The 27,265-nt window shown below is 43.7% G+C and overlaps 1 protein-coding gene across 1 annotated transcript in view; it reads left to right on the forward strand.

Moving 5' to 3' along the window:
• Window positions 1-27,265, forward strand: part of mdn1 (midasin AAA ATPase 1) — a 62,434-nt gene that overhangs the window by 24,937 nt on the left and 10,232 nt on the right. Inside the window, exons 33-87 of the mRNA XM_067572650.1 lie at window positions 103-217; window positions 467-727; window positions 821-1,018; window positions 1,314-1,522; window positions 1,623-1,745; window positions 1,897-2,094; window positions 2,353-2,460; window positions 2,626-2,814; window positions 3,637-3,726; window positions 3,827-4,090; window positions 4,184-4,448; window positions 4,554-4,713; window positions 5,245-5,361; window positions 5,448-5,656; window positions 5,746-5,894; window positions 6,658-6,857; window positions 7,312-7,535; window positions 7,780-7,893; window positions 8,173-8,302; window positions 8,684-8,790; window positions 8,990-9,123; window positions 9,993-10,159; window positions 10,358-10,478; window positions 10,586-10,799; window positions 11,272-11,512; window positions 11,618-11,741; window positions 11,982-12,146; window positions 12,255-12,469; window positions 12,546-12,933; window positions 13,405-13,517; window positions 13,889-14,558; window positions 14,721-14,882; window positions 15,817-16,096; window positions 16,243-16,481; window positions 16,814-16,909; window positions 17,117-17,211; window positions 18,060-18,184; window positions 18,500-18,652; window positions 19,205-19,314; window positions 19,407-19,480; window positions 19,584-19,767; window positions 19,916-20,060; window positions 20,632-20,778; window positions 20,881-21,007; window positions 21,659-21,764; window positions 21,978-22,093; window positions 22,412-22,816; window positions 22,930-23,156; window positions 23,250-23,387; window positions 23,518-23,714; window positions 23,923-24,084; window positions 24,878-25,015; window positions 25,228-25,363; window positions 25,477-25,649; window positions 26,976-27,107. Coding sequence (XP_067428751.1) covers window positions 103-217; window positions 467-727; window positions 821-1,018; window positions 1,314-1,522; window positions 1,623-1,745; window positions 1,897-2,094; window positions 2,353-2,460; window positions 2,626-2,814; window positions 3,637-3,726; window positions 3,827-4,090; window positions 4,184-4,448; window positions 4,554-4,713; window positions 5,245-5,361; window positions 5,448-5,656; window positions 5,746-5,894; window positions 6,658-6,857; window positions 7,312-7,535; window positions 7,780-7,893; window positions 8,173-8,302; window positions 8,684-8,790; window positions 8,990-9,123; window positions 9,993-10,159; window positions 10,358-10,478; window positions 10,586-10,799; window positions 11,272-11,512; window positions 11,618-11,741; window positions 11,982-12,146; window positions 12,255-12,469; window positions 12,546-12,933; window positions 13,405-13,517; window positions 13,889-14,558; window positions 14,721-14,882; window positions 15,817-16,096; window positions 16,243-16,481; window positions 16,814-16,909; window positions 17,117-17,211; window positions 18,060-18,184; window positions 18,500-18,652; window positions 19,205-19,314; window positions 19,407-19,480; window positions 19,584-19,767; window positions 19,916-20,060; window positions 20,632-20,778; window positions 20,881-21,007; window positions 21,659-21,764; window positions 21,978-22,093; window positions 22,412-22,816; window positions 22,930-23,156; window positions 23,250-23,387; window positions 23,518-23,714; window positions 23,923-24,084; window positions 24,878-25,015; window positions 25,228-25,363; window positions 25,477-25,649; window positions 26,976-27,107 — 9,849 coding nt within the window. The remainder of the gene's footprint in view (window positions 1-102; window positions 218-466; window positions 728-820; window positions 1,019-1,313; window positions 1,523-1,622; window positions 1,746-1,896; window positions 2,095-2,352; window positions 2,461-2,625; window positions 2,815-3,636; window positions 3,727-3,826; window positions 4,091-4,183; window positions 4,449-4,553; window positions 4,714-5,244; window positions 5,362-5,447; window positions 5,657-5,745; window positions 5,895-6,657; window positions 6,858-7,311; window positions 7,536-7,779; window positions 7,894-8,172; window positions 8,303-8,683; window positions 8,791-8,989; window positions 9,124-9,992; window positions 10,160-10,357; window positions 10,479-10,585; window positions 10,800-11,271; window positions 11,513-11,617; window positions 11,742-11,981; window positions 12,147-12,254; window positions 12,470-12,545; window positions 12,934-13,404; window positions 13,518-13,888; window positions 14,559-14,720; window positions 14,883-15,816; window positions 16,097-16,242; window positions 16,482-16,813; window positions 16,910-17,116; window positions 17,212-18,059; window positions 18,185-18,499; window positions 18,653-19,204; window positions 19,315-19,406; window positions 19,481-19,583; window positions 19,768-19,915; window positions 20,061-20,631; window positions 20,779-20,880; window positions 21,008-21,658; window positions 21,765-21,977; window positions 22,094-22,411; window positions 22,817-22,929; window positions 23,157-23,249; window positions 23,388-23,517; window positions 23,715-23,922; window positions 24,085-24,877; window positions 25,016-25,227; window positions 25,364-25,476; window positions 25,650-26,975; window positions 27,108-27,265) is intronic.

Raw genomic sequence — 27,265 nt, forward strand, 5'->3', positions numbered from 1 at the left:
TGAATGTAGGATGTTTGTCCAAGTGATTTAACATGCTTTTTAAAATGTATGAAGGTTCTTTAGAGCTGTGTATGACTTTTGTGCTGGTCTGTGTTTGGACAGCTCTCTCCAGCCCTCAGGAACCGTTTCACAGAGATCTGGTGTCCTCAGAGCAACGGCCGCAGTGACCTGGTTCAGATCATCCAACACAACCTGCGCTCTGGCCTCTCAATCGATGGTAAACTGGCTGAGAGACGTGTAGATTTACGCTGAAACAAGTTTTTGAAGCAGTCATTCAGTTACACTACCAGCTTCACTGCTCTCTCCATAAGAAAATAATGGATCACATTGCTGCAGAGCAATTCTGCCACTAATCATGTGTAGAGGGTCATAGTCTTATAAACTACATGATGACAGACAATGCAGGTCTTACTGAAAACATATACAAAACAAATTTCACTGATATGCTTCTTTGAATCAAACACAGGCGGCGATATCGCAGAGCTGATGCTGGACTTCATCGAGTGGTTGACCCAGCAGGACTTTGGCCGGCGCTGCATCCTGAGTGTCAGAGACATCCTGTCATGGGTAAACTTCCTCAACGCTGTGTGTGAGCGGGACGAGGATGGCTTCATGACTATGGGAGCCCTCGAAGATGAAGAAGAAGCAGAGTGGGATCTCAGACTGGACACTGTTACGGCCTTCATCCACGCAGCATGTCTGGTCTACATAGACGGCATCGGCTCAGGTGAGCAGATGGCTCATTTTTACTTCCACTCAGAGTTTGACACTCAAAGGAGCTGTTTGGGAAATACGATCTGAGTCTCCCTTTTTCTTGCAGGGACCACAGTGTCCTGTGCAGACAACGCCTTCCTTGCTCGCCGGCTGAGCCTTGGTTTCCTGCAACAGCGGCTGAGCAAGATGACCAAGCTGGATCAGGATATGCTGGACGCCCTGAGAGTCTATGACACCAGCCTGCCAAGGGAACCCCAGTGGGGTGAAGACTTCTTCGGCATCGACCCCTTCTACATCGCCTTAGGTATGGACCTTGGTGATTTATAAGATGCTTTTTTAGATGCATATGATGAAGACCATATCCTCAATCATCTACTTCTCATGGTATTTGTTAATGCCTTACTAGCCATACGTAACACATTGAAATGCTTTATAGCAATGCATTCCTTATATATTGCTGGGTCGACTGGTATCAGCCCCGTTCCCTGGTGAGCAGGGCCTATAACAGTCGATGGTAATGTAATGTCCACATACAGTGTTGTTCCCCTTTTCCTGATTGAATAGCTCATCACTCTGTATGTATGCATGTATCCCCTCAGGGCCTCAGACGGAGAGCCGTAACCTGTCAGAGTACGCCATCGCAGCAGGCACTACCGCAGTGAATGCCCAGAGGCTTCTTCGAGCACTGAAGCTGCAGAGGCCTGTGCTGCTGGAGGGCTCGCCTGGCGTGGGAAAGACCAGCCTGGTGGCAGCGCTGGCAAAAGCTTCTGGGAACCACCTTGTCAGAATCAACCTGTCTGAGCAAACGGTAACCATTTATATGAACGTTCACAAGCTCTCCACTCTGTTGCAGGATGAATATAAAGTACTAAAAGGCTCCAATGCTGATGATATGCTCTCTCTGGCAGGATGTTACTGACTTGTTTGGGACAGATCTCCCGGTGGAGGGAGGGAAGGGAGGAGAGTTTGCATGGCGTGACGGACCCCTTTTGGCTGCTTTGAAGGCAGGCCACTGGGTTGTCCTGGATGAGGTAGGCGCCACCATTCAGGCATTTTTATACACCAGATTTCATGGCTGGGAGCCTTTTCTTGTTTGCAAACCTTTTGTAAAAAGAAATTGTAATGATGATGCTGAGATAATCTGTGATTTAAACTGACCTGCCTTGTTCCTCATGCTGGCAGCTGAACCTGGCCTCTCAGTCGGTGTTGGAGGGTCTGAACGCCTGCTTTGATCACCGAGCAGAGATCTACATTCCTGAACTGGGCATGAGCTTCCAGGTTCAGCATGAGAAGACCAAGATCTTTGGCTGCCAGAACCCTTTCACTCAAGGCGGTGGACGTAAGGGACTGCCCAAGTCCTTCCTCAACAGATTCACTCAGGTAACAAACAGTCACTGGCGGACTTGGGGGATGTCACACATATTTGACAGTTGATAGCTGCAACTAAATCTTACAAACTGGTCTTTTAAAAAATACAGTCTAGACCTGCTCTATGTGAAAAGTGCCCTGAGATGACTTCTGTTGTGATTTGGTGCTATATAATTAAAATTGAATTGAATTGAATAAACAAACTTGAATCTTTGTATTGATTCTCTTTGATCCGCATTCATGAAATCTGACTTACCTCTTTGTTTCCAGGTTTTTGTGGACCAGCTAACCAGCAAAGACATGGAATTCATAGGAGACTCCATTTTCCCCAACATTGATAAGGAAATCATTGCTAAAATGGTGGAGTTCAGTAACAGGGTAGGTTTTCTATTCCTTTTCTCCTGTACTATATGACTCTGACTGTCTGCTGGAGCGATTTTAAAAGCTGAATTACAGACTGTCCAGCATCAGGCAACTTTTCCCTTGTTTATGACCGTCAGTGAGTCAAAAAAGGCCTAAAAGGTATTTTCCTTCCTTCTATAGCTTGTCCAGGAGGTGTGTGTGGAGCGGCGGTGGGGTCAGAAAGGAAGCCCCTGGGAGTTCAACCTGCGCGACATGTTCCGTTGGTGTCAGCTGATGCAGGCTGACCAGTCGCCGGGATTTTTCAACCCAGGCCAACATGTAGCTGTGGTGTACGCTGACAGGATGAGAACAGAGGCTGACAAGGCTCAGGTACACTGTTTAACCATGCTTTCATTTGATGGTCCATCTGCAGCATGTTGAATTAAGAGATAAAAGACTTTGTTATCCTTTGTATCATGGCGTGTCTCCCTTTTGTTGTGGCCTCTTGAGCCAGGTCATAACAGTAGGGATAATATTCATACCACATCTCAACCATAATCTACTTAATTTATGCAGCCTTTCACTTGTGGGTTTGAGCCACATTATCACATTTTGTCATCAATGTCTCTTAACTTTCGGTTGGGCACTACAAAAGAATTATAAGTGAAGAAAGGGCTTGCTGTACATTAAAAGCCAACTTAAAACTTTCTGTGTCTGCCTCATCAGGTTTGCTTATAAATCAACAGATCACAATCAAGTCATTTTGAGCTATTACTATCACAGGCTCTTTAAACCCAAAGTTACTGACTGAGACCGGTAGGAAAGTCTGAGGGCATTGGTGGACAGAAAGTGGCAGGTCTGGAAAGTTCCTTAGAAAAGCATGTGCCTTTCAGAAAGGAGAGACAGAGGCACAATAGGCAAAGCCATGAGCTTTGACTTGTTGTGACAGAAAAGCTGGAACTAAAGAATGTTTGGCATTTTTGCCTTGATAAATGACTTAAATAATGGAGGCGACCATATACAGACACATGATAAATTAAAGGAAAAACTGGTACAGGCCTGAATGCTTGACCCCTACAGTGAGGGGATCTGGTGGCTCTGTTATGCTATGGGGGGCATTTTGCTGGCATGGTTTGGGTCCACTTGTCCCCTTAGAGGGAAGGGTCACTGCAAATAAATACAGAGTTGTGAACCTCCTCCTGTCCCACACAGGTGCTGTCTGTGTTCAGGAAAGTGTTTGGGGAGGACTTTGAGCCATACACAGGCTCCAGACAGTTCCATACCACTCCTCTCAACCTGCAGGTTAGTCCAAACACAAAAACCTCATCCTGCTTTTCAGCAGTAAATGTTTTAAATTGTAGCGACAATTAAGGATTTCCTCTCCCATGGACTACCCCTGTAGGTGGGCTTCTCAGTCCTGCAGCGTAGCGGCGGAGCCCCTGTGGCCTTGGACCCCCCACTGTCCATCACACACCAGGCCCTTCGGCCCCTGGAGTCCCTGATGAAGTGTGTAGAGATGGGCTGGATGACCATACTTGTGGGGCCTACGGCTAGTGGAAAGACCAGCCTGGTGAGACTGCTGGCTCTACTGACAGGGCACCGCCTGAGGGTCATGGCCATGAACAGTGCCATGGACACCACGGAGCTGCTGGGAGGCTTCGAACAGGTAGTTAGGAACTCAGTTTTCTAGTTTACCAAGCTTGTTTCTTTGTCTGAAAACGTCAGGTCACATCACTCTGCACTCTTTTTGTTTTTCCAGGTGGATATCATGCGGCCATGGCTGCAAGTGTTGGAAAGCGTGGACTACATAGTTGCTATGGTAATAAGGCGTGGCCTGATGTCGCTTGATGTCGGCATCCAGGACACAGAGTTCCTGCTGCAGACATGGGGTCTGTTCTGCCACTGGCTGAAGGAGGAAGGGCTGCAAAGATCCGGGGGAACGGTCAACTCTGAGGCACTGAACAAGCTGGAGGTCATCATCCTCCTCCTGCAGAAACTCAACACCAAGCTCAAAGTGTTCACAGGTAATGGCCAACTAATAACTGCATACTATCTTGTAAAAAGGAAAACTGTATATAAGAATGAGAATGTGTTTCCAGTGGTGTGACATGCTTGTGTTTGTCCTCCAGACATGTCCAAACTGCAGATGGACTTCACGCTGCTGAAGGAGCGTCTGGCCCAGCTGGAGGACGGATGGACCAACGGAGGCTTTGAGTGGTTGGATGGTATGCTGGTCCAGGCCCTGCAGGCTGGTGACTGGCTGCTCATGGACAACGTCAACTTCTGCAGGTGAGGAAACTCCAGTGTTCTTCATTAATTTGTGTACTTTTTGATGTATATGTAACATTTTTTCACTTGGGATTTGGAATTTTGGGATCATGGCTGCGTCATTAGCTCGCTGGGTTTCACAAATGGATAATAGTTTGAAAAATGTCAAAGATCACACACTTCATTAAGGGCCAGAGAGCACTCAAAGATCAGTTTAAAACTGTTTAGAAATTTTATACAAGGAAGCGGTATTTTAATTGGTCCATTATTATTTTTACCACTCACATTAGGCTAATTGTGGCATTGGCGTGGTAGATAGCAACAAAAAAACTAAACTAAATTAAAAAATGCAACTAACCACAGGACAAGCATGTCTGGAAATCTCTCAAAAGTCTCTCAAAAATGGGGTTTTAAAATATGAGATTCTCAAGGATTATAACTTCAACAGTGATTTTTGTCATTTCAGTAGGCAGTCCAAGGCCTGAAAAAAAAAAAACAGTTTCAGTGTTCCAGCATTTGGTGATTTGAATTAATTGTGTATTATGTGCTCAGTGCGTCTGTCCTGGATCGCCTCAATGCTCTGCTGGAGCCTGGCGGATCCCTCACCATCAATGAACGTGGCGTCATAGATGGGAAGACCCCGAAGATCACCCCACATCCTAACTTCAGGTAGTACACCAAATTAGAGCTTGTTCACTTTTTGTTGAAGTCATTAAAGACGTCGGTGCTCAGCTGATGTGTGTTGGGCTGTGCAGGTTGTTCCTGACCATGGACCCTGTGCACGGGGAGCTCTCCAGAGCCATGAGGAACAGAGGGGTGGAGGTTTACATCCCTGGGGAACATGAGGGGGTCTGCTGGGACACACTGGACCTGAAGACCCTGCTTCATACTGCGGGAGTGACTGGGGACTGTGTGTGTGATCTGCTGATTGAAATACATAAAAGCATCAAATCTGCCATCTGGGGTAAGCCTCGACAACACGAAAACAAATTAATATGCTGTCAGGAAGTCAGTCTGCAGAGTTAATCAAAAACTCTGGCTGCTACCTTTCAGATTCCCCTGCTTCATCATTGGCCTCCCTCATCCATGCTGCCACCCTGCTATCCTGTCAGCTGCAGAGAGGTGTAGATTTGCCCAGCGCGCTGCAGCATGCCTGTGGAGAAGCCTACTCCTTCAGCCAACGCACCACTGCCAGCCAAAAGGTATCAACACCCCATTATCAATCAATGCAATTCCACCTGTAATATTTCTCTATTTTTCACATGTGGTGTCCCCCAAGGGTCTATTCTGGGAACACTTTTATTTTCTTTATATATACTGCCACTGATACACTTTTTACAGAGGTTTGACATTAAATTCCATCTCTATGCTGATGACAGACTGCTGTATGTCCCAGTAAGACCTGGTGACACTGCTAGTTTAACCCAGATCTTTTCATGTCAGCACCACTTAACCAATCTATATTGGAGATTCTTCTGTTTTTCCCATTGTCTTTCACCAATCTTATGCAGTCACAACAGGGCCATCTATCATTTGAAATAAAGGACCGTGTACACAACTGGAGAGTTCACAACTGAACTCTAGTCATTCATTACAAAACAAGTCATTACATTAAGTTACATCAATTTGAACTGTCTGAGATTTGCTACATTTTAATTTTTTAAATCATTCTTATTATGTTCATTTTTATTGATATTTGTCTCCTGCTTTGTTAGGTCACCATTATTATGAAAGTTCAAAACTAATTTAATTTGTCAAAAATGTCCATTCCAGCATTAACTTTGGTTTGTGACGAGGGTTTCTCAAAACTAGCCTGATTTCCATATATTTGCTGCAAATGTTAATTGTCTACAGAGCATAAATCCTATTATTTTGTTTACTCACTGTCCATTCAAACTGAATCTAGTGAGCATATTCATGTTCCTCAGAGGATGAATAAACATGTGTGCATTATTATCCCTCCAGCAAGCCCAGCAGGTGATTGAGCAGCATTTGGCCATCCTGGACACGGAGGACTGGGGCAGTGGGCTGCTGTGTGCTGGGGTTTGGCCTGACGGCTTCCCCTCTGCCCTCCTCTCCACGGAGGATTCCTGCTTCTCCGCTGTCCTCCGAGATGGACAGGTCCTGTCATTTTGCCTGAACACCCTCAGCCTACAGGGCAAACGGTAAGGATGGAACAACACAATCAAATAAGTCTACAACAGATAATAAAGGAAATAAAGTTGTACCTTAAGTTGAAATACTGAAAGCAGTTGAAGTGGCAGTTGAAGTGGCAGTTGAAATAGAATTACTGAAAATACTTAAAATACTTAAAGTTAAAATGGAACTCATAAATGGGTGGAAGTTTCCTCTCAAGTGTAAATGCTGAACAAAATTCAATGTCAGTTTTAAGACTTGAGGTGTCAGTTTAAGTGAAAATGCTGAAAGCGATTGTACCCTCATTTAAAGAGTAAGAGATAAAAGTCATTGAACTGTCAGTTGATGTGTAAGCACTGAAAACATTTGAAATATCAGTACAACACATCACTGCTGAAAGGACCTAATAGCACCAATATGGAAAAAAAGCTATATGATTATCACTTCAGGAAATATTTGTTAACACTAATTGTGTTTGCAAAGGAATCGTCCACTGAGCCTGAGTGACCTGCAGAGGGCGTTGCAGAGCAATGGTGTCCATGAAAGCCAGGTGTTCTCAGGAGGAGTGGTGGATTTAGAGGAAGGAGATGCTCTGCGTCTGATTCCCACAGCAGTGAGACTGCTCACAGAGAGAGCCTCTCACGGAGACTGGATCCTCCGCAGCAGCTGGCTCTCACACCTAGGAAAGAGCTACAAATATGCCCCTGGTTTGTTACTCTGCACACGCAAACACACACATCAACCCAATATTCTAGACTTAAAAGTACAATGTATGTACAATGTACAATACATTTTCTTGGCAAGAATAAAAGTTATATGTTTTTGTCAAACTGCAAATATTCAAGACATAGGCATCACTGGCCCATCGCTCGTCAGCATGTATTACATTTCACATCACAACTGCAATACACTGCAGAAAGTAAAATGTCATGTGATTCTTGACTCTTCTAGATCCAGCTCTGGTCCAGGTGGAGGCAGGAAACAGAGCTCTGAAGGCTGTGTTCGGTAGCAAACTCACTACTAAGGGCAAGTCCCTTACAGAGTTGCTGCAGCCACACAGCATAGGTAAACCTTCTTTCATTTTCTTGTTCTTGTGTGAAAATATTTCTATTTAATTTTATCATGTGACTAATTTGTATCTCCATTCCCTGCAATTTTCATGTATATTATTAAAAACTTAAAATTCAGAGGTAAGAATTGGTATTTGAGTCATGCAATAAGGCCATTAAGATTATAGTTTATGACATTGCTAGTTTTAGGGAATTTTCAGTGAAATAGTGGTGAAATAGTATACTGTATGTTCTATCACCAAGCTATTAACCATTGTTTTGTTTATATTCCCAGATGAATACAGGATTCTGGTGGACATGCGCTGGAACAAACAGTACCTGGATATTTTAGCCAACAAGTGTAACTTTGAGGATGAAGAAAGATACATGGAATTTCTGGAGGCACTGAACGCAGTTGCCAACAGGTAGGAGATCAACTTTATCCTGATTGCCATGTGCATGACTCTAGCTCAGACATGTAGCTCATACTCGACTTAAAAAAAAGACTGCTGCAGTAGAACAAGTCAGGGTTTGTACAGTGTTAAGGATTAGAAATGTGACATAACGCAGGTTTAAAACTGTAAAGCCTGGTTACATGTCTGCACATCTTATATACTGATGCCACTGCTGTCATTTCAATAGTTAAGGTATTCTGTAAGGTTGCTGTAAAAAGATGTTGTGTGAGATGTATGAAGCGTACAGTAAAAGATTAAGAATTTTCAGCTGTTAGTTGAGTAGAAGCCTGAAGAAGGACATTACTGGGAGATGCAGATGTGTAAAGCTAATGATATGTTTGTGTTTCACAGAATTGTTCTGATGATGGACAGAGAGGAGAGGTCTGTCATCTGCACCTGTGCTATCAACCTGTCTGCTCAGAACTCTGCCCTGAGAATAGCCACAGCCTTCAGCAAAGGTTTGCACAGGACACTTTGGACAATTGTGAATTCGCAAAAGCATAACTCATATGTAATAGCATGATTCTTGATACCCGCTATCCACCTGTGTAACTTAGTTACATGTTAAATGTCTACAAACTGAGCTACTTAGGCCCTGTGGTAAGCAAAGCATTGCATAATGAGCATCAGTCAGCTTGTGTTTTCCTGCCCTCACAGGGACTGTGGACATTGGTCACCTGCCCCACCCAGTGCTGATGCACCTGCGGACCTTCTTTGACTTGTGGGACTCATTCACCCTGCAGGCTGTGCAGGGCGGACAGCCCTACATCTCAGACTACATCATGTTTGAGGTCAGAACTGTCTCTCTTTACCACTAAGTCACTTTATATCCACAATTTTCTGTCCCTGGGTTGTCCTGCTGTTACTGTTACTATTACTGCCATTGCCATTATTACTGCTGCAGCTACTACTACTACTGTTACTACTACTATTACTACTACTGTTACTACTGCTGTTACTGCTACTGTTACTGCTACTACTACTACTACTGCTACTGCTACTACTACTGCTACTAATACTGTGACTTCTGCTGCTACTGTTACTACTGCTAACTGCTACTATTATTGCTACTGTTACTGCTACAGTAACTACTACTACTGCTTACATTACAATAATACTATTACTACTACTACTGCTACTATTGCTTCTACTGCTACTGTTACTACTGTTGCTATTACTATTATTACAAGCTGCTACTGCTATTATTGCTGCTACAATAAGCACTATATATATATATATATATATATATATATATATATAAATATATATATTGCTATTACTGATGCTATTGCTAGTACTACTGTGCTACTACTGCTTTTGCTACTGCTAAAACAGGAATACTAGTACTATTGCTAACCTGTTGCTGCTACTATTGCTGTCTGTACTACCTCTTATATCTCTACTCTGTAGTGAAACCACCACTACTTCAAGTATTATTTACCTGGGTATGTAAGAATAAATGAAAAAGAAAAGGTTAATCATTACAAGTAGAGCAGAATTAATTTAAAAAAAGGAAAATGTACATTAACCTGGGTAATATTACTTCAAAATCATGAAGAAAAAGCATGTCCTCAGTGATTACACAATGGCCTTATGAAACACAAACTTTGTTTGCTATGGTCTCCTCACTCATGGTTCTCTACTTGTCATGTATGTTTAGATCCTGCAGCTGCTGCAGTGGCGTGATCGTTTCTGGGATGTTTGCAGCACGCTGCCGGCTGACTCTCAGGGCATCTCTGTGCTATCTCTGCACTGGCAGTGGGTACAGAAACACCTCATCCTCCGACTGCCCCAACTGCTGCTGGGAGATGCAGACATCACATTGGAGTACTGTTTTCTCCATACGACATTATACAATTTATGATTATTTTACTTATTTATTGATTTACTAAGTAAGATTACAATAGGATATTTTATCTGACATATATTACTAATATGTGATACTGCTTTTTTTCTCAATATCTTCACTTGATATGATTCTACTTAACACTTACTAACACCTGTAATGAATTTACTGTACTCCAGAGGTCACCAGGAGCTGCAGGCGGTCTCAGCAGCCATCCAGACTGTTCTGTCCACCCCGGTGTCTGTGGCCACGGCTCTGAAAGGCATCCAGAAAACCCTGGGGAAAGCTCTGCCGTTCAAGGTGGGGAGATACTCCATCAGCTCTACTTAACATCAGACCTAGTCTTCGCAGATCATCATATTTGTTGATTTTGTTGATCTGAATTGCTTTAAAATGATCTTTTACAGTTGGAGTCAGTGGCTGAGTGTGCAACTCGGCTCAGGCTCTTGAGTAAAGCCCTGGATGTGAGCGATCTGAGGCTGGATGGTACCACTGGTCCTTGGAAGCAGGAGCTGGTCCGTCTTCAGAGTGCTGGGCTCGGGCTGGACATCAAGGAGAGTCTGCTAGAGGCCTGGGGCCTTGTTCTGCTGGCAAACAACCAGCTGGATCCACAGAAGTCTGGTGAGCTTGTGTCACAGAAAGACCTGTCTTACCCGTGAACCATTATAAAAAAAATTTAATGTACTTTTTGGGGCATTTTATGGCTATATTGGTTGCACCCTCTCTCTGCTCCACTCTGTCAACTAGCCTATTTACTTGCTCATCTGAGTCAGAAGATGGGGAGATGGCAGTAGAAATTCTGTGCTCATGTGGATCGACATATCAATCATTTATGAGCTTTTTTCCTTCGATAGAAAAAACTGTATATAGTGATTGTTAAACTAGTGGCTTGGCTATGTGCTGCTTTGCTACACATCTAAAAAGCTGATTGTTCTTATGTTCATATTTTGGGGTGTGATGAACAGTCCAGTCTCCAGGGGACTGGAGCATTTAACTTTTTGTCCTGTGTCTACTCTAATGGAAAACTCCAGTGTGATATTAAAGGTCCAATATGTGAATTATCACTTAATGCTGTAATACATTTTCTTATCAGGAGTGATGGAGAGGTTGGTGGCGAGTGTAGAGCAGCAGCAGCGCCAGATGACCTCCAGTGGTCTCCTGGAGGCCTGCGCCATGTCTGAGGGGGATGAGCCAGGAGATGGATTCCACCTGGCCAGAGGGGAGCTGCAGCAGCTCAGCCGCAGGGCTCAGCTCTGGCCCCTGATGGAACAACTGGCCATACTCAACCAGCTGAGGCTCAGCACAGACCTGCTGCAGCTGGCTCTCTCTCCTGGGTAAAACTCTTTTCCTGCTTAACAAAATGAAACAAAAACATTGATGGAGACTTATCTTGAACCAGTTGCCGAACTGTTCACTGAACTCTTCCTGTCGTTTTGCAGCGACCAGGAGGCAGAGGACAGCTTACGTCGGGAACTCTCCAGACATCTTCGCTACTGCCTCCAGTCCTCACCAATGAACGTCAGTCAGCTCCAGCCACTCTGGTTCCTGCTCAGCAGCGACAGGGTTAGTAGCAAAGGATAAGGACTTCCTGCAGTACTTTGAATTGATAATATGTAATCTGCCTGTGCTATGCTGAACAGTTACTGATTCCAAGTTCTGTTATGTGAGGATTTGTTACCTTGTTCTCTTCTCTGTTTATATGATTGTAAACTGAACATCTTTGGGGTTTTTTTGGCAGTTGAACAGGTGTACCTTCATAAAGTAGCCACTGAGTTTATGATGATGATTCTTTCTGCCCTCTAGCCGGCAGAGGAGCTGCAGTTTGTGTGGTGTGAGCTGCTGTCTGAGGCTCTAGCTGCCCTGTGGACCAGCAGTGTGACATCAGACCCCGACCGCTGGCTGAAATGGGACCCACTGAATTCTGAGACCAAGCTGACTCCAAAGCTACACCACGGAGCAGATAACATGGTATCGCTCACTAATATCTTCTATTGAGATCAGTCTGCCGATTATAAAACACAACAGATTCCTTGCTGCTTTAATAAAATCACTGAGCAGTGTCCATGTTGTTTATAGGGACCAGCCTTGTTGAGTAAAGCGGTGTGGTCACATTGTATGCTGGGAGTGCTGAGCAGCAGTGAGACTGAAGGTCGATGGGAACCGTCAGGGGCCGCCCTCCTCTCCCTCTCTCATGTCACCCTGGGGGAATGGAAGGAGAGGATCCAGCAGCTCCAGGATGTGTCTGCAGTGTTGTGGGACAATATGGCCATCCCTGCACTGGCTGAGTTCAGGTAGGTTAAAACATTAAAAATGTTCTTACAAGGTCTTCTCATTTTTGGCTTTGTTAATCACCTCTTGTCTCCATAGGGGCACAGACTTCAGGCTGCAGGGCGCCGTCCTGCGTCGGCAGCTTCAGAGCATGGCCGACCTGCTGCCTCCCAGCCTGCAGGAAGGCTACATGGAGAGCTGCGAGAGCCTGGTGGAGGACCCCGACCCACTCATAGCAGCTCAGGAGATCCAGACAGTCTTCCGAGACTTCCTGCCTCCCAATATGCTCCCTGATGGCCTAGTGGAGGCGTGCATCACCTGCCTGCAGCAATATGTCCAAAGCAAGGTCCAAGGCAGCAACCCGCTGGCCCGATCTGGAGTCTTCTGGGTCAACATGGGTCTGCTGCAGATCAAAGTGTGGACACCACAGACCATCTTTGACCCAGCTGTGAAGAGGGCCTACAAACTCAACTACGCTCAGCAGGAGGTCAGCAACTGTTTGTTTTTGGTGCTTTTCATACTATTGTGCTTTTGTCACATAAAAGATTGATATGAACTTTTTTTGCACCACAGATATTTTTAGCCGTGCTAGCGGGATCACTCTAGGGAGGACAATGTCGGTCGGTCTGTTGGTCCACCACGTTGGCCCAGACTGACAACTATTAGATGAATGAAATCCAAATGACCCCTGACTTTGACGTTGACAAAAATGTGTACATTTTTCAAACCTGGCAGAATTTAGTATACTGTATTTTGATGAAATATGACAAATAAAAGATTAACTGCTACAACACAATGCCCCATCCTGCCTTCAGAAAATGTTAACTCCAGTATCAAATATTTCTTTAGGATTTTATGTGATAGATGCAGGGAGGCGTTCACTACAGTAGAAGGTGGTTAAAGCAGGAAATACTTCCGCTGATGTTTGACTTGGCATGTCCGTCTCTTTTTCTTGCAGCTGGCTCTGCTGCAGGAGGAGTGGAGAGGACGAAGCCTGTCGTCTCAGCTGATGACTGGAGCAGAGCTGGAGGAGAGCAGCACCACTGATGGTTTCCAGCATCCTCGAATCAGGTGTGAACCAGATGCAAGTAGCTGTAGCATGATATTTTAACCAAGAACATTTGGCAGAATAAATTTACACACTACATACAGTGTTACTCTCACCACGGGAAGTCAGTACGTTTATTTTTCTTATGCACACTCAAATTTTCATTTATACATCCAGACTAGACTGAGGATGAAAATTAAGGGTTGATTCCAAATGGTACAATTCCTGAGAACGTTTAATGTAATCATTCCTCCTCTTCATGCACACAACTACGTGAAAGAGGATGACTGATTACATTCATCCAAAACTCTTTCAGTATACAAATGGTATGTGCCTTATGATATAAGACAGATTTGTGAAAAATTCAAACTTATCCTTTAACCACTGGTCATAGGTACCTGTGGATCCGTATGCAGCAGGTGAAGGAGCAGATAGCTGAGCTCTCCAGGAAGCAGGCCTGTCGCCCCCATGAACCCCAGTATGGGAGACTCTTCCAGGAGCTCCAGCACTACCTCTGCAGCATCGGCCAGGCATCAGCAGTGGAAGACCTGCTGTCCCACCTACTGAAAGCCCTGCAGGGCTCCTCCTCCAAATCCAGGTCAGCAGTCCAGAGTCTGCTGAAGGAGGAGGCTGTGTGGCAGAACTCCCAGCAGCGCTTCTGCCAGAGGCTGCTGGAGGACTACCCACTGTACCCAGATGTGGTCGGGCCTGTGCGGACCGGCATCCTCCAGCTCCGGCACGGTATGAGGTTGGTAGCCTCCCAGGTGGCCGCCTCACTCACGCCTGTACCAGGACTTCCCAAGCTGGTGTCCTGCCTGCTCGCCTTACCCTCCCTGTCCCCCAGCCTGCCATCCCACCTGGCCCAGGCAGACTTCCTCTGCTCCAGGGCTTGTATGGACATTCTGCGCAGCCTCATGAAGCTGCTGCCACAGCAGGACCCAGAGCATGTGGTCCCCCAGTCCTCCACACTGCTCCTCAATGCTCTGCTCTATGTGCAGTGTCACACCCTGTCCACAGGAGAGTTCAGCAATGAGGCCCAGAGCCTCTTCAGACACATCTGTCAGGTCAGAGCCACTGATTTCTGGGTTAAACATCTGACGTGTTGCTGATTTACTGCTGTCAACCCTTCATGTGATGGCAGCTACAATAAAGAGCTATGATTTTTGTTGACTTTTCAAATTGCACACTTGCTGCTACTGTGTTGACTGTATGTTGATGCTCTTCAGGCTCTGGTGAACGAGTGGGACGAGCAGGAGAGAAGGCGGAGAGAGCGAGAGCAGCTGGAGGCCAGTCTGTACCGCAACCGCAGTCGGCTGCATGGCTCAGGACTGACTGAGGACGAGCAGGAGGAGAGGGACTTCAGACGCCAGTTCCCTCAGTTCCACAAGGTATTGTCTCTGTCTCCTCTGTCCCATGATTTGGTGAAACTGCAACAGAGTGGTTGCAGTGCCATAATTAAAATCAAAATATTTAACTAAATGTTGTATTTCAGACACAAACTATTTGATTTTGATGAAAGATGGATGGGAGATGCATTCTGGCAGTGAAGCGCCCATTGTCAGTTTTGTACATTGTGACCTCTTATTTCCTTAACTGAGTTTTATTTGAAAACAAAGTCAATTCTATTTTAAAAAGTGAATATTAAAACAAATTCTTAAAGTTTTCCAAGTGGCCCCTAAAGGCTGTTTATTACAACCCACAATACCGAAAGTCCCCCTCCTCTCAAAAATGTGTTTTTCTTCTGGTTCCTACAGTTAGATGTTTGATGATGTATGTGCAGAGTTTGACACTGGAAGGTTGTTTCCACATTCATCTGCTGAAGGTGGAAATTTTCTCTGTGCTCATAGAAAATCTGATTTTAAGGGCATTAAGCCAATTCTGGTCCAATATTCAACTTACATATATGTGATGTGGAAAATTGAAGCCTCCAGTGCACAAACACTGAGAATGGACTTTACAGTGCAGTAGGAGGCATCTTCTGTCCAGCAGTTAAACTTCTGAGATAAAGTATATTAACATATTTATAGACTCTGGAATCTTTAATGAGAGAGAATGAGCAGATGTCATTTTAAGGATTTTAAAATGGTAGTTACACTTTTTTTGTGGAAAAACCACATTAGACACACATTATTGTTCCAAGCATTGTTCAGAGATTGGATCCAGAGCAAGATTTCTTTTGAAATGAAAGAGTTGGACAGACTGTCATGACCATCTTGAGGACATGCCACCAGTGAGGCAAAAAATGTGCTGTCCAGACAAAAAGCATTCAAAGGCTTATATAGATGCTTGTCAGCTCATGGTATGTGTCCACACCTCATCCAGGACTTTGCAGACATCGTGTCTCAGCCGACCCTGGAGGGTCCAGCTGACGCAGGACCGGAGGAGGAGGAAGCTCAGGAGGAGTCCAGTGAGAGCGGCTTCCTGTCACCTGCTGCTATGAACATGGTGGTCCAGGTTCATCAGCGCCTGTGTCTGGGATACGCCCAATCACTGTGGTACCAGAGCACTGCACCAGCCAATCACAGCAAAGAGCACATCAAAGCCCTGGTCTCCTCCTACCAGATCGCTGCCCCCTTGATGTCACGCTTCTATCATCTGATTGGTCAGTGTCCTTGTTTGCTCTCATTCATAGATGCAAAAGGAATGTTTTCCAGTATTTTCTAGCAGCAAAGCAGAAATGTACACCTGTAAATGTATTACTGCTTTAAAATGAATCATGGATTATTACTTCCTGTGTTTCCCCTTCAGACGCAGAACTGGACCAGCAGCTTACAGGCAGTGAACTGCTGCTTTCTGCCCTCCTCCAGAACACAGTTCAGGGTTCAGGGGGTCCTGATGGCCTGGCCGTCACCTCAGAAGGACCTTATGACTTCTACCAGCAACCCAACATGAGCGAGGCCCGCCTCTGTCTTCCTGTCCTGGAGCAGCTGAGTGTGGCTGTGAAGCAGAGACTGGAGGACTGGCCTGAGCACCCGGCTCTCGTACAGGTCAGTGACGCTTTTACATCAAGAGTGAGTGAGCAAGAAGGGAGGTTTTTGTGCTGTGGGAGCAGCACAGACTGAGTTTTCAGACAGAAAACATACATATATCACATTATACAATATATCCTATCCGTATCAGAAAAAAGTTAGTTAGCTAGATTACTGATGACAAGCTCAAAATGTAAGTAACAACCCAGAGTGTCCATCTAGAAATGTGTAAAATTCTCTCATCTTTACACAGATTGTAACAGTCAAAGTGTTGGCATTTACTGGTTCTGTAGCCTGTAGACAAAGTAGATCATCTCCTGCTCTAAATACATGTGTGTGTTGTGTTGCAGCTGACAGTGGTGATGGAGAGGATCATGGCTTTCAGTCTGTCCAGCCCACTGGCCAAGTTCCTTAACGGCCTGGAGATACTACTCAGTAAAGCACAGGTGAGCTCTGTCAGCAAGGTACTTGATGTGTCATGTATGTTTACAGTAGTGTATTTCAGGGTTGCATGGAGTGTTGATACAATTAGTCAAGTAGAAAATGAATCAGGGACAATTTTGATAGCTGACAGTAATAATTACATAAATACCTCAAATGTAAAGATCTGGTGCACAGAGTTTATCACTTCTTTCCTCTGCTGTTCTCATCAGGACTGGGAGAATAATGCCAGCCGCTCAGTGTCTCTGCAGAAGGAACTGGAACCAGTTACCCAGCTGATTATCCAGTGGCGCAAACTGGAGCTCAGGTAAGACACAGTGGGGCTGGAACCCTGTCAGCTTACCTTTTAGATACTTATTGTAAAGTTATAATTCTTAACATTTTCATTTCTTCAGCAATAGCCATTCAATGTATTTACATTCTGTTATTACCTTTCTGTAGAGCAGATTATATTGTTAATATTTCCAATGCAGGATTCAAATTGCCTGCACTTGCACAAGGGATTGACTGGAAACAATATATGCATATTCTTTAAAGTAACTGTTCATAATTTCATCTCATTGATAGAAACCTCCGTTTTTACTTGTTGCTCTCCTACAGTCATAACAGAACTATGTTACATTACTGCTAATGCAAACTAAACAGTCATTTTTGGTGCTTTTCAGATCAATTTTGGTTTATAATTAAAAAATCAAGTTAAATCATCAACTATCAGCTCTGACCTCAGTGACAAATATATTACATTTCCTGTGGTGGCTTCACAATAAAAGCACCATGGTTAACCTGTTAATCCCTTTCTATATGCATAACTCCCAGATGTGGCTGTGCAGTATTTTATTGTGCTGAAACAAATTACAGAGGCTCAGTTCAACACGGATTAAGAATTGACTACATTTACAATGGAACTAATGTCCTGTTGATACTTGTCATGTCATGTCTTGTACCTGAGATTAGCTCAATTAGCAACAATAAGAGACCCAAAGAAAGCTGCTGTACACTTAGTATACTGACATTAGCTGCACAACAAAAAACCAAAGCGTTTGCAAAACTAATAAAAGTCATGTCCAGTGTATAAACTGTTTCATGTTCCTGTATGTATTATATCTATGCATAAATGCTCTGATTGTGTCCTGTTATCTCACTCTTGTGTGGTAGTTGTTGGTCAAGCAGTCTGGACAACGCAGTGAAGCGGCACACTGAGAAATCAACCAAACACTGGTTCTCTATCTACCAGCTGATAGAGAGATATCTGGAGGAACAGAGGATGGATGCTAACACAGGTACATACACACTGGCTCTCGGTTTACTCTGACATTGATAAGTGTTTATTTTTTCACTTGACAAAAATCTCTTTGAACATTTATGGTGGGAGATTAAAAATATAACAAAGTAAAAAATATCTTAGCTCAGTTTACCTGCTTGTCATTCTCTACATGTCTCTGCAAATGGGGAAAAATACCAGTGGAGAATAAAGTCAGTTCACCATTGATGGTTCACTACTACAACCATTTCCCCATCAAACAAGTATCAAACACAAAAAATAACTCACCATTCAAAATGCTGAGACTACTAAGACTTCTGTTGTCCTGTTACAGGTGAGGAGGTGGAGCGCCTCTCCCTGTCCTCAGTGTCCTCCACCCTCCAGGCCTTCATGGAGGGCTCCACCCTGGGCGAGTTCCACACCCGCCTGGTCATGCTGCTCAGCTTCCACTGCCACCTCCTGCTGGTCTCCAACCAGCCTGGACAAGGTCAGCCATCACCACTCTCTCCTATACAAGGCTTGTAATAAAAGACACAAACTTTCACCAATTGACAAATCACTGCATCATGACAGTGACCTCTCATGTCTTGATTGCAGTAGCACAAAAATGATCTTTTATTTTCATTATCAACTCAACAATAAACAACAATAAATATATGTTAGTAACAACCCTGCACAGAATGGAGAGATCCAGATAGTGGTGTGCAGTAGCAGACACGTATTTGTTTTAAATTAAATTAATTAAATTTAAATTAAATCTTGACTGGTCAAGTGGATATTGACGAGTTTATTGAACCTATGACCAGACGGGGTCAGCTACACTGTCCACATGTCATCCATCATAATATCTCAGACATCACTGATTGGATTTCAACTAAACTCAGCAGTGCAATGAAATTACCGTCTCATTACTGAAGTCTGTCGTTTCAAAATAGATTTGACCCATGACCGATAGTTGCAGGTCAAGATCCAGTCTGGCTGTGAGAGAGACTGCAACATTGATGCAGGACCACGTGTTCATTGTTGCTTTATTTTACAGAACCATTGTCCAGTCTTCTGTGGAACCTGCATAAATACTACAGTCAGTTCTCTGACTGCATCCAGACCAAAATCAGCCAGCTCAGACAGCCCATCGAGAAGGAGCTCAAGGTATATATTAGTGCTAATTTAATAGTAGAAAAGTACTTTGAAACCTTGTGATATTCATAAGTTCCACTGTAATGTGATTTTTTTGTCCACAGGACTTTGTCAAGATCTCAAAGTGGAACGATGTTAGTTTCTGGTCCATCAAGCAGTCAGTGGAGAAGACACATCGGTAAGATATCACCATAAATGTACACCTTTATGTCCTCCATTTACCCTTCAGCACTTCAAGAGCTTCCCTGCCAACTCTTATCTGCTCATATTTTTCCTCTCAGGACTCTCTTCAAGTTTGTCAAGAAGTTTCAGGAGGCTCTGAATGGTCCGAGTGTTCCTGCTCTGGTGGAACAGGGAAGCAGCGCCAGCTTGGACAGTGTGGACACCAACCCAGAGGAGACACCCGTCCATCGGGTTCACCGTGCACTGAAGAGCACCCTGCCTGGAAAGGGCAGAGATCTGCAGGTAGAAGTCTCAGTCCTTTCTAGACCATTGTTATTTATTACTCAAATGTATCATCTATTTTCCTGTTTTCACCACGTTTAATCAGTTATTGTCATGTGCTTTATGATAATGAATAGTAAGTAGTACTAAGCTAAATTGGTTATTTCAGAATGAGGAACCAGAGGAAGGAGTTGAGGCTGCATCTCTACAGGGACGTCTGCCTGTTCTGGTCAGGAAGATGAAGAAGATGTGCGTCCAGCTGCTGAAGAAAAACCCAGCGCCTGAGCTGGCTGAAGACCTGGACTACTTCACTGGTTAGAAAGCCACTTGCACACATAATATTTACTGAGCATATTTATCCTGCCAAAAGGATAAACACTTTTAATTTGAATGATCTCAATGTCTTTGACACCACCCTTAGGATAATTTATGTTTTAGCACTACTGGTCAGTCTGTCCACTGCTTTAGTCCAGACTGAAATATCACTACAGCTGTCTACTGCAAGAGGCTCGGTTGTGCTGGGTTATACTTAGGAGTGTTTCTAATATTTTGTCCATATATGATTGTACAGCCTTTATTTGTCACCAGATCTCTGTCAGCAGCTGGAGGTAAATATTAGTTTGGAGGCTGACGGAGACATTTTACACATAAGGTTCTGTTAAACTGTGATAAGGTTCATGATATCAGTAGCTGAGAGGGCTGATAGAGATACAAACCACACAGATCATTATTTTTAATTAGCTCCACCTTTTCAGTCTTAGAACTGCTGACTTTACACATACTGCTGCTGCTCTTTCTGCCAGGACATACCACTGTACTGTACCACACTGTTGTGAAACTAGAGGCCACAGATGCGCTAAACACTGTAAAATAAACTCTTTTCAGGCGAGGTCATCAGCAACCTGCGGGACCTGCAGAGCCTCAACATCGACATGTCAGCGGATAAAGAGAAGCAGAAAGCTGAGGTCAAGCATATCCTGCAGCAGAAGCAGAGAGCTCTGTCTGACCTGTTCAAGATGCTCACAGAAATAGGTGATTTTCCCTCTCTGATTCACAGATGTCTTGTTGTATATTGTCACAAAGACACAAAAATGGTGAATAACCCTGTATATTTGTTACCATCGTCCCATAAAGGTCTGTCGTACCGTAAAGGCCTAACATGGAACAGGACAGCTGACCCAGAGAAAACCCTCTGTATGCAGCCGCTGGAGATGAGCACGGCTCTGTCTGCTGTCAGGAACCAGGAGCAGGCTGAGAGCATGTAAAGACAACCTGTTCATTCAGATTGTATTTATATAGTTTATATAGTGTTTATTTTGGTTAAATACTGCCAGTGAAGTTACTTTTGGTTGTGGCATATTAGAAAAATCACTTAACATCCCGGCTTTAATGAGACACTGTAAATTTGTAGAGAAGAAATAAGACTTACAAAGTTTTACAAGTTTTTATCATTATCCCTGAATCGTAACAAATTGAAAAGTTAATTATATAACCATAAAGCCATTCCATAGATATTATTGTGTAGCTGACAATACTCACAGTTTGATGAGTATGTGACACTTTTCAACTTGTGACACTGTTATGCTATATTTAGCATTTATTATTATCGTATAATTACCAAAATAAAAGTTTACTTCTTTAGCAATTAAACACATTCCTCAATTCAGTACACCCAAGGTCATATCCCTACTTTTGTTAGTGTTACACTCTATATTAGTGAGGGCACTGAGCTACTGTTCAGCAAACGTTACATAAATTTGCTATAAGTTATCAAAGGAGATGTCAATGAATTTATTTTATTGTTAATTTTACTGAAAAAACAGCTAGGTCATTCTGAAGTACATAGTTGACAACCCCACAATACATAGGTTCTCTGTATGAAGGCATTTTTTCTTTATTCTGGATGTTGTAGGTTGTTTACAGAGTTGTTGACAGCATGGGATGGATGTCAGAAATACTTCTACCGTTCATGGGCCAGAAGAACAGCCATGCTGACTGCTCTCCAGCACGCTGCCAAGGTCAGAAACAACATACAGATTCTCTGGTGGTCCACAAGATAATACCTTGTAGCATTTACTAACTACTCTGACAGCTCTCTGTCTAAAACTTATAATGAATGAAGGCCAAGAATTACGATGAAGCACACATTGTAGCATCTGCAGCTAGGAGTGTTGTCTGTGTACTTGGCCCTGTAGTCTGAAGTGTGTGTGTGTGTGTGTGTTTGGTTGTAGGAGCTGGGTCTGGGGAACATAGAGCGCTGCAGAGGTTTCTCCTCTCACCTGTTCAAGCTGCTCCTCAGACAGAGGCAACGACTGGCCAAGCTCACTGAACAGTGGGTCCATCTCAGGTCAGTCCGCTGCCACACCACCATGTTTCCAAGACACTGCATGGAATGTTATCACAGTCACAGAGATGTTAGAAGGACCCTCAGTCAGCTGTTTACAACAACTACTGACATGTAGAAGCTGCTCTGCTGAAATATCAATATTTTTGGTATTTTTTGGTATTTTATACGTTTATTTGACAGTAGACTAGATTGTGGACTGACACAGACGCTTTAACCTTCATCCTCACATTGAAGAACAGCCTCCCTAAACCATACTTCACCAACACCAACAATAGTAACACCACCTTTTATCTTTCCTTGTGTTCTCACCACACACAGGAGGCTAACGAGCAGCGTCCAGGATGTCAGGACCCACCTCCAAAGCCACAGCGAGGACGCAGGCTGCACGCTCCCGCCACAGGCCTCTCTCCAGGGATGGGTGAGCAGAGGGCAGTCTCTGGCCTCTCAGTGCAGCACCCTCCTGCAGCAGCTGTCCTGGCTGCTGCAGTGCTGCCCCGAAGACCCCCAGCAGGAGGAGGCAAGCAGCTGCAGGCAGCACACCCTGAGGTGCCCGTCTCCACTGGCGGCACAGCGGCAACCTCCTGGCTGTCTGATGCGGAGGGGAGATGCCGCCTGGTGCCAGCTAAACCAGCGTGTGACTGTAATGTTGAAGCAGACCCAGAACCTGAAGACAGAGCTGGACAACATGGCACAGCAGACCTCAGACAGAGTACTGCACACATGGTAACACACAATCACTGAGTTTACTTGAGAGTGAAATCTAAAAGTCGTCGTAACAAAAGACAAAAATAGTTCTAGTAACAACATATTATTATTATTATTATTATTTTCCACAGGAACTATTTTGTCACGTGCTGTTCAGCCTTCGACCAGCTGGCGTCTGTGGTGGCTCAGATGCCCAGCATAGAGCAGCACTTCACCCCTGCTGTGTGTGTCAGCATCACAGACAGCCAGCCGGCCATCACACAGAGCCTGCAGTATGTCAGAGGACAGGTGGAGGCTAACATCACCGAGTTCACCACCTGGAAGACCCAGCTGCTCTCCCTGGGACACCAACACTCAGGTGAGTGCACTGAACAGTCGTCCTAATGTAATCAGTCCTTCAAATATTAGACAGAAATGCACACAGACTAACTAATGCTGCTGTTATTTCCAGATGACCAGCCTGCCTTCTGTTCTGAGTTCTCTGCTGAACTGGAGACAAACATCAACACAGTGCTGTGTGCTGTCCAGACGCTGGTGAAGAGAAGGGAGAGAGAAGAGCAGAGAGAGCAGCAAGGAGACGTCAAGAGAGGTGAGAACGATGTGTTTATGTGCAACAGGCAGAGTTGTTCATTACAAGTAATATCATCAGAACCATGAGAATGTTATGTTTTCTCTGACAGCATCAGTGGTTGTCTACATGGTGTTACTCAATGTTTCAGAGAGTGCTGAAGAGGTGGAGGAGGATGAAGAGCCAGTGGAAGACCTGCTGAAGCCCGGTCACCTGACTCGTCTGCTGGAGGAGGAGCTGACAGCTGAGGTGGAGGCTCTGTGTGTGGGAGATGTGAGCGCTGGGCTGGAGAAGCTGCTGAGCCGCCTGAGGACACACAGAGACTCCTGTCAGCCACCGCAGCTGCAGGTAAACACAACAGCTGGATATATGACATGTAGAATACTTCACTGTCCAGACAACATACTCTGTACTGTGAAAATGAAACTGTAATAATTTGTTTTCATCTAAATTATTATTTCAGGATCGGGTGTTCTAGCTGTTCATGGGTTAAAGTGTGTCATCATGCAATTCCATCAGCATCTGTAATGTTCCTGCTGTGTGTGTGTGTGTTCAGGAGGTGGACAGGGCGTGCAGGATGCTGGTGCGTCTGGAACCCTTGCTGGGGATTTACTCTGACCTGGTGCGTTACTACCTGGCTGTGTCACTGGGAGCCCACAGGAGCACTGGGAAACTGCTGTCTGTACTGGGCAGCATCTTCACTGAACTCGCTCAGAAGGTACACAAACAACAAATGTGACTTAGTCTCGCTTTCATAGATATTCTTTAGAGATCTGGGCATATTTAAAAGGATCAGCTAAAGCTGATCAAATTTCAAATTACAGTGTGTGATAGTGAAAATGTATTGTGAACACCGGTGCGAGTGACTAAATCCTGTCGTCCTGCTGGCAAAATGTACAGATTGGCTTAATTAATTCTAACTCTTTCTTTCTCACTGGCAAAGAGTAGCAGCCAGCAGCTTCATATTTTTATCCAGCGCTGACTGTCAAACACTGACATCAGTAGATTATACCAGCTGTTGCTAATCAACTTTAATTCTGCGTATAACTTGATCGCAAGCAAAAATTAAACTTGGATGTTGTTGGGTTTGTGTTCTCTCTATATCCGGTGTCTGTAATATCCCAAAGATCATTTGTGACTGACTGTTATTATATTTCCAATAACTCCAACAAAGTGATACATCTCCTCTCTAGATGATCACATCAAGTCAGTTTCATGAGTCTCATTCTTCAACTTTCATTCATATCAGATCAGTAATTTAAACTGATCAGTTTAATAGTTTTGAACTAGAATATTCAGTATTTGGATTAAGTAGCTCATGAAAAATGTGCCAAAGTCAGAAGGCTACAGCTGATATTTCACTGTGACAGATACATATTAAATCAATATTTCATATACTCTGCTGTTATATAAAAAAAAGTATCAGATCAAACTTAAAAACATGATGGGGACATTCCTAGTATTATTAGTATAAATGACTGATGTCCTGATTGTTCTGTTGTCCTCGTCAGGGTTTCTGCCTGCCTCAGGAGCTGATGGCCGGTGGAGACGGTGAAGGCGCTACAGAGTTTCACGACTACGAGGGCGGTGGTATAGGAGAAGGCGAGGGCACCAAAGACGTCAGTGACAAGATCGAGAATGAAGATCAGGTGATGAAATACCTTGAATTTGATTACTAATCTGAACCTGCAGGTTTATTCTTGACATTGGAAACAGCAGGAAAAAAGGAAATCTGAACCTGCAACATGTGTGTAGGTTGATACCTTTCACAGATTAACTTGTTGTTGGTAGTATTAAGTGTACTGCATGAGATCATTTGACCAGCATTGATCATGAATGTATCCCTGGCATCACGTTGTAGGTGGAGGACACCTTCCAGGAGGGCCAGGAAAAGGAAGAACAGCAGGATAAAGGGAATATCAAGGCAGAAGACAACGCTATCGAGATGTCAGAGGACTTTGATGGCCAAATGCATGACGGGGATGAGAATGAAGGAGGTAACTTGATTTGAGAGGTGGAGGTATCCTGTAGGCTTTTTTGGCATTAGATATAATGAAATATGATGTCAGTTCAACTAAGAACGTCTTCTTCTTCCCTCTGTCATTTGCAGGTGAAGATGAGGAGTCTGACAAAGAGGAACAGGAGGAGCTGGACAAAAAGATGGGTGACCTGGGCGAAGGACAGACGGACACTCTGGATGAGAGAATGTGGGGGGACGATGAGGATGATGAGGATGAGGAAGGAAGTGATAAGGAGGAAGAGTCTGGCCAGGGCATGGACCAGGTACATGAACACAGTTATCACATGGGTTAGGAAAATAAAAATCCTAAAAGACAAATACATTCCAGGTTGGTATTATCTCCTAAGAGAAGGCTGCTGTATAGTTTTCTCTCTAACCTCACTCTGCATAAATCATACTGAAAATATCAACAAATGTCTCACTTCACTCAAGAAGTAAATATTTAAAAAGAATACAAATTTTGAAAAGAGGAATATTAAACAACACTATGTATTGTAAACCTGCCCAAATATTTCTAGTTGCTGTTTTTAGATTGTTAGATGCCACTTTTAGCTGTGAAAGTGTCACCAGACTGAATATATATCAACTACTGGATGGATTGTCATGTCATTTTGTGTAGACATTTATGGTCTCTAGAGGATGTATCATAATCACTTTGGTGACCTCCTGACTTTTCATCTAGTGCCGTCATCAGGTCAAATTTTTTAATACCTGCAAAACTAATACTCATTCGATGATTAGCATATGCTAACATGCTAACACACTAAACTGAAATGCTGGACCTGATGAACATTACCTGCTAAACATCAGCATGTTACAGGATAAGGTGGTTGTTATTCTGTATTTTTCTCCTCCAAAAATCTGAAAAGACCAAAACTAATGATGTGTTAAACTGTCTCTCAATTCTTTCTGACTTTCCTACTTCTGTGGCTCTCAGACACAAACCCATTGATTCCCAGTCAAGATGTAAATCTTTAAAAATGATTCACAATATATTTTATATTAATATATTTTATTTAATCTTTACTTAAACAGGTAGTCTCATTGAGACCTGGATCTCTTTTTCGAGAGAGACCTGTGTATAAGAATAATCATGTACTGTTTAAGCATAGACAGACGCACAGATGATTCCCAGACATGTAATACACATTACTGCACATTAGTTTCACATTAAGAAAAGCAAATACATAAGTACAACCTTTTAAAATCTTCATGTGAAATTAGAGAGTGTAAAACATACTCAGTAATTTCTTAACCCTCTTGTTGTCTTCCCGTCGACCATGCAACCTGTACTCCCGGGTCAATATTGACTCGGGAGGACAAAAGTCCACAGATGTTATAAATTTTAATAAAGTAGTGTGTATAGTGTGTGGTATGGAACCATACGTGATTTTCAGGCAATTAGATGAAAGAAATCTATATTTCTGATATAAAAACATTTGAAAATGGGTCAAATTTGACCCGAGGACAACAAGAGGGTTAAAACAACTGGTCACTGCAGATTTTAATCTCTGTGCACATGGGATTTGATCATAATATGAAAAATATCAAATGTCAACCTTAACTTGTGACACTGTGGATTTGTTTAGGGTGAATCTGAGTTGGTTGCTAAAGACGACAACTTGGATGCTGCAGACCCCAACAAAGACAAGAAAAACCAGGACAAAGATGAACAGATGGATGCAGAGGAGAAAGAGAAAATCAACGAACAGGGAGATGAGGTAATTATTTTATGTAGGAGAAGGAATGAAGAAGTTCTCTGATATTGTTGCCTCAACGCGTTTGCAGGAGTCATTAGACATCGTCAATGTCATTTCCCTTCCTTTCAATTCTTTTCACTTTTGTTCTTTCAAATGTTTAATTGCCATGTAGAATCAAA

This window comes from Thunnus thynnus, chromosome 18 (assembly GCF_963924715.1).
Source record: "Thunnus thynnus chromosome 18, fThuThy2.1, whole genome shotgun sequence".
NCBI classification, from domain to species: Eukaryota; Metazoa; Chordata; class Actinopteri; order Scombriformes; family Scombridae; genus Thunnus; species Thunnus thynnus.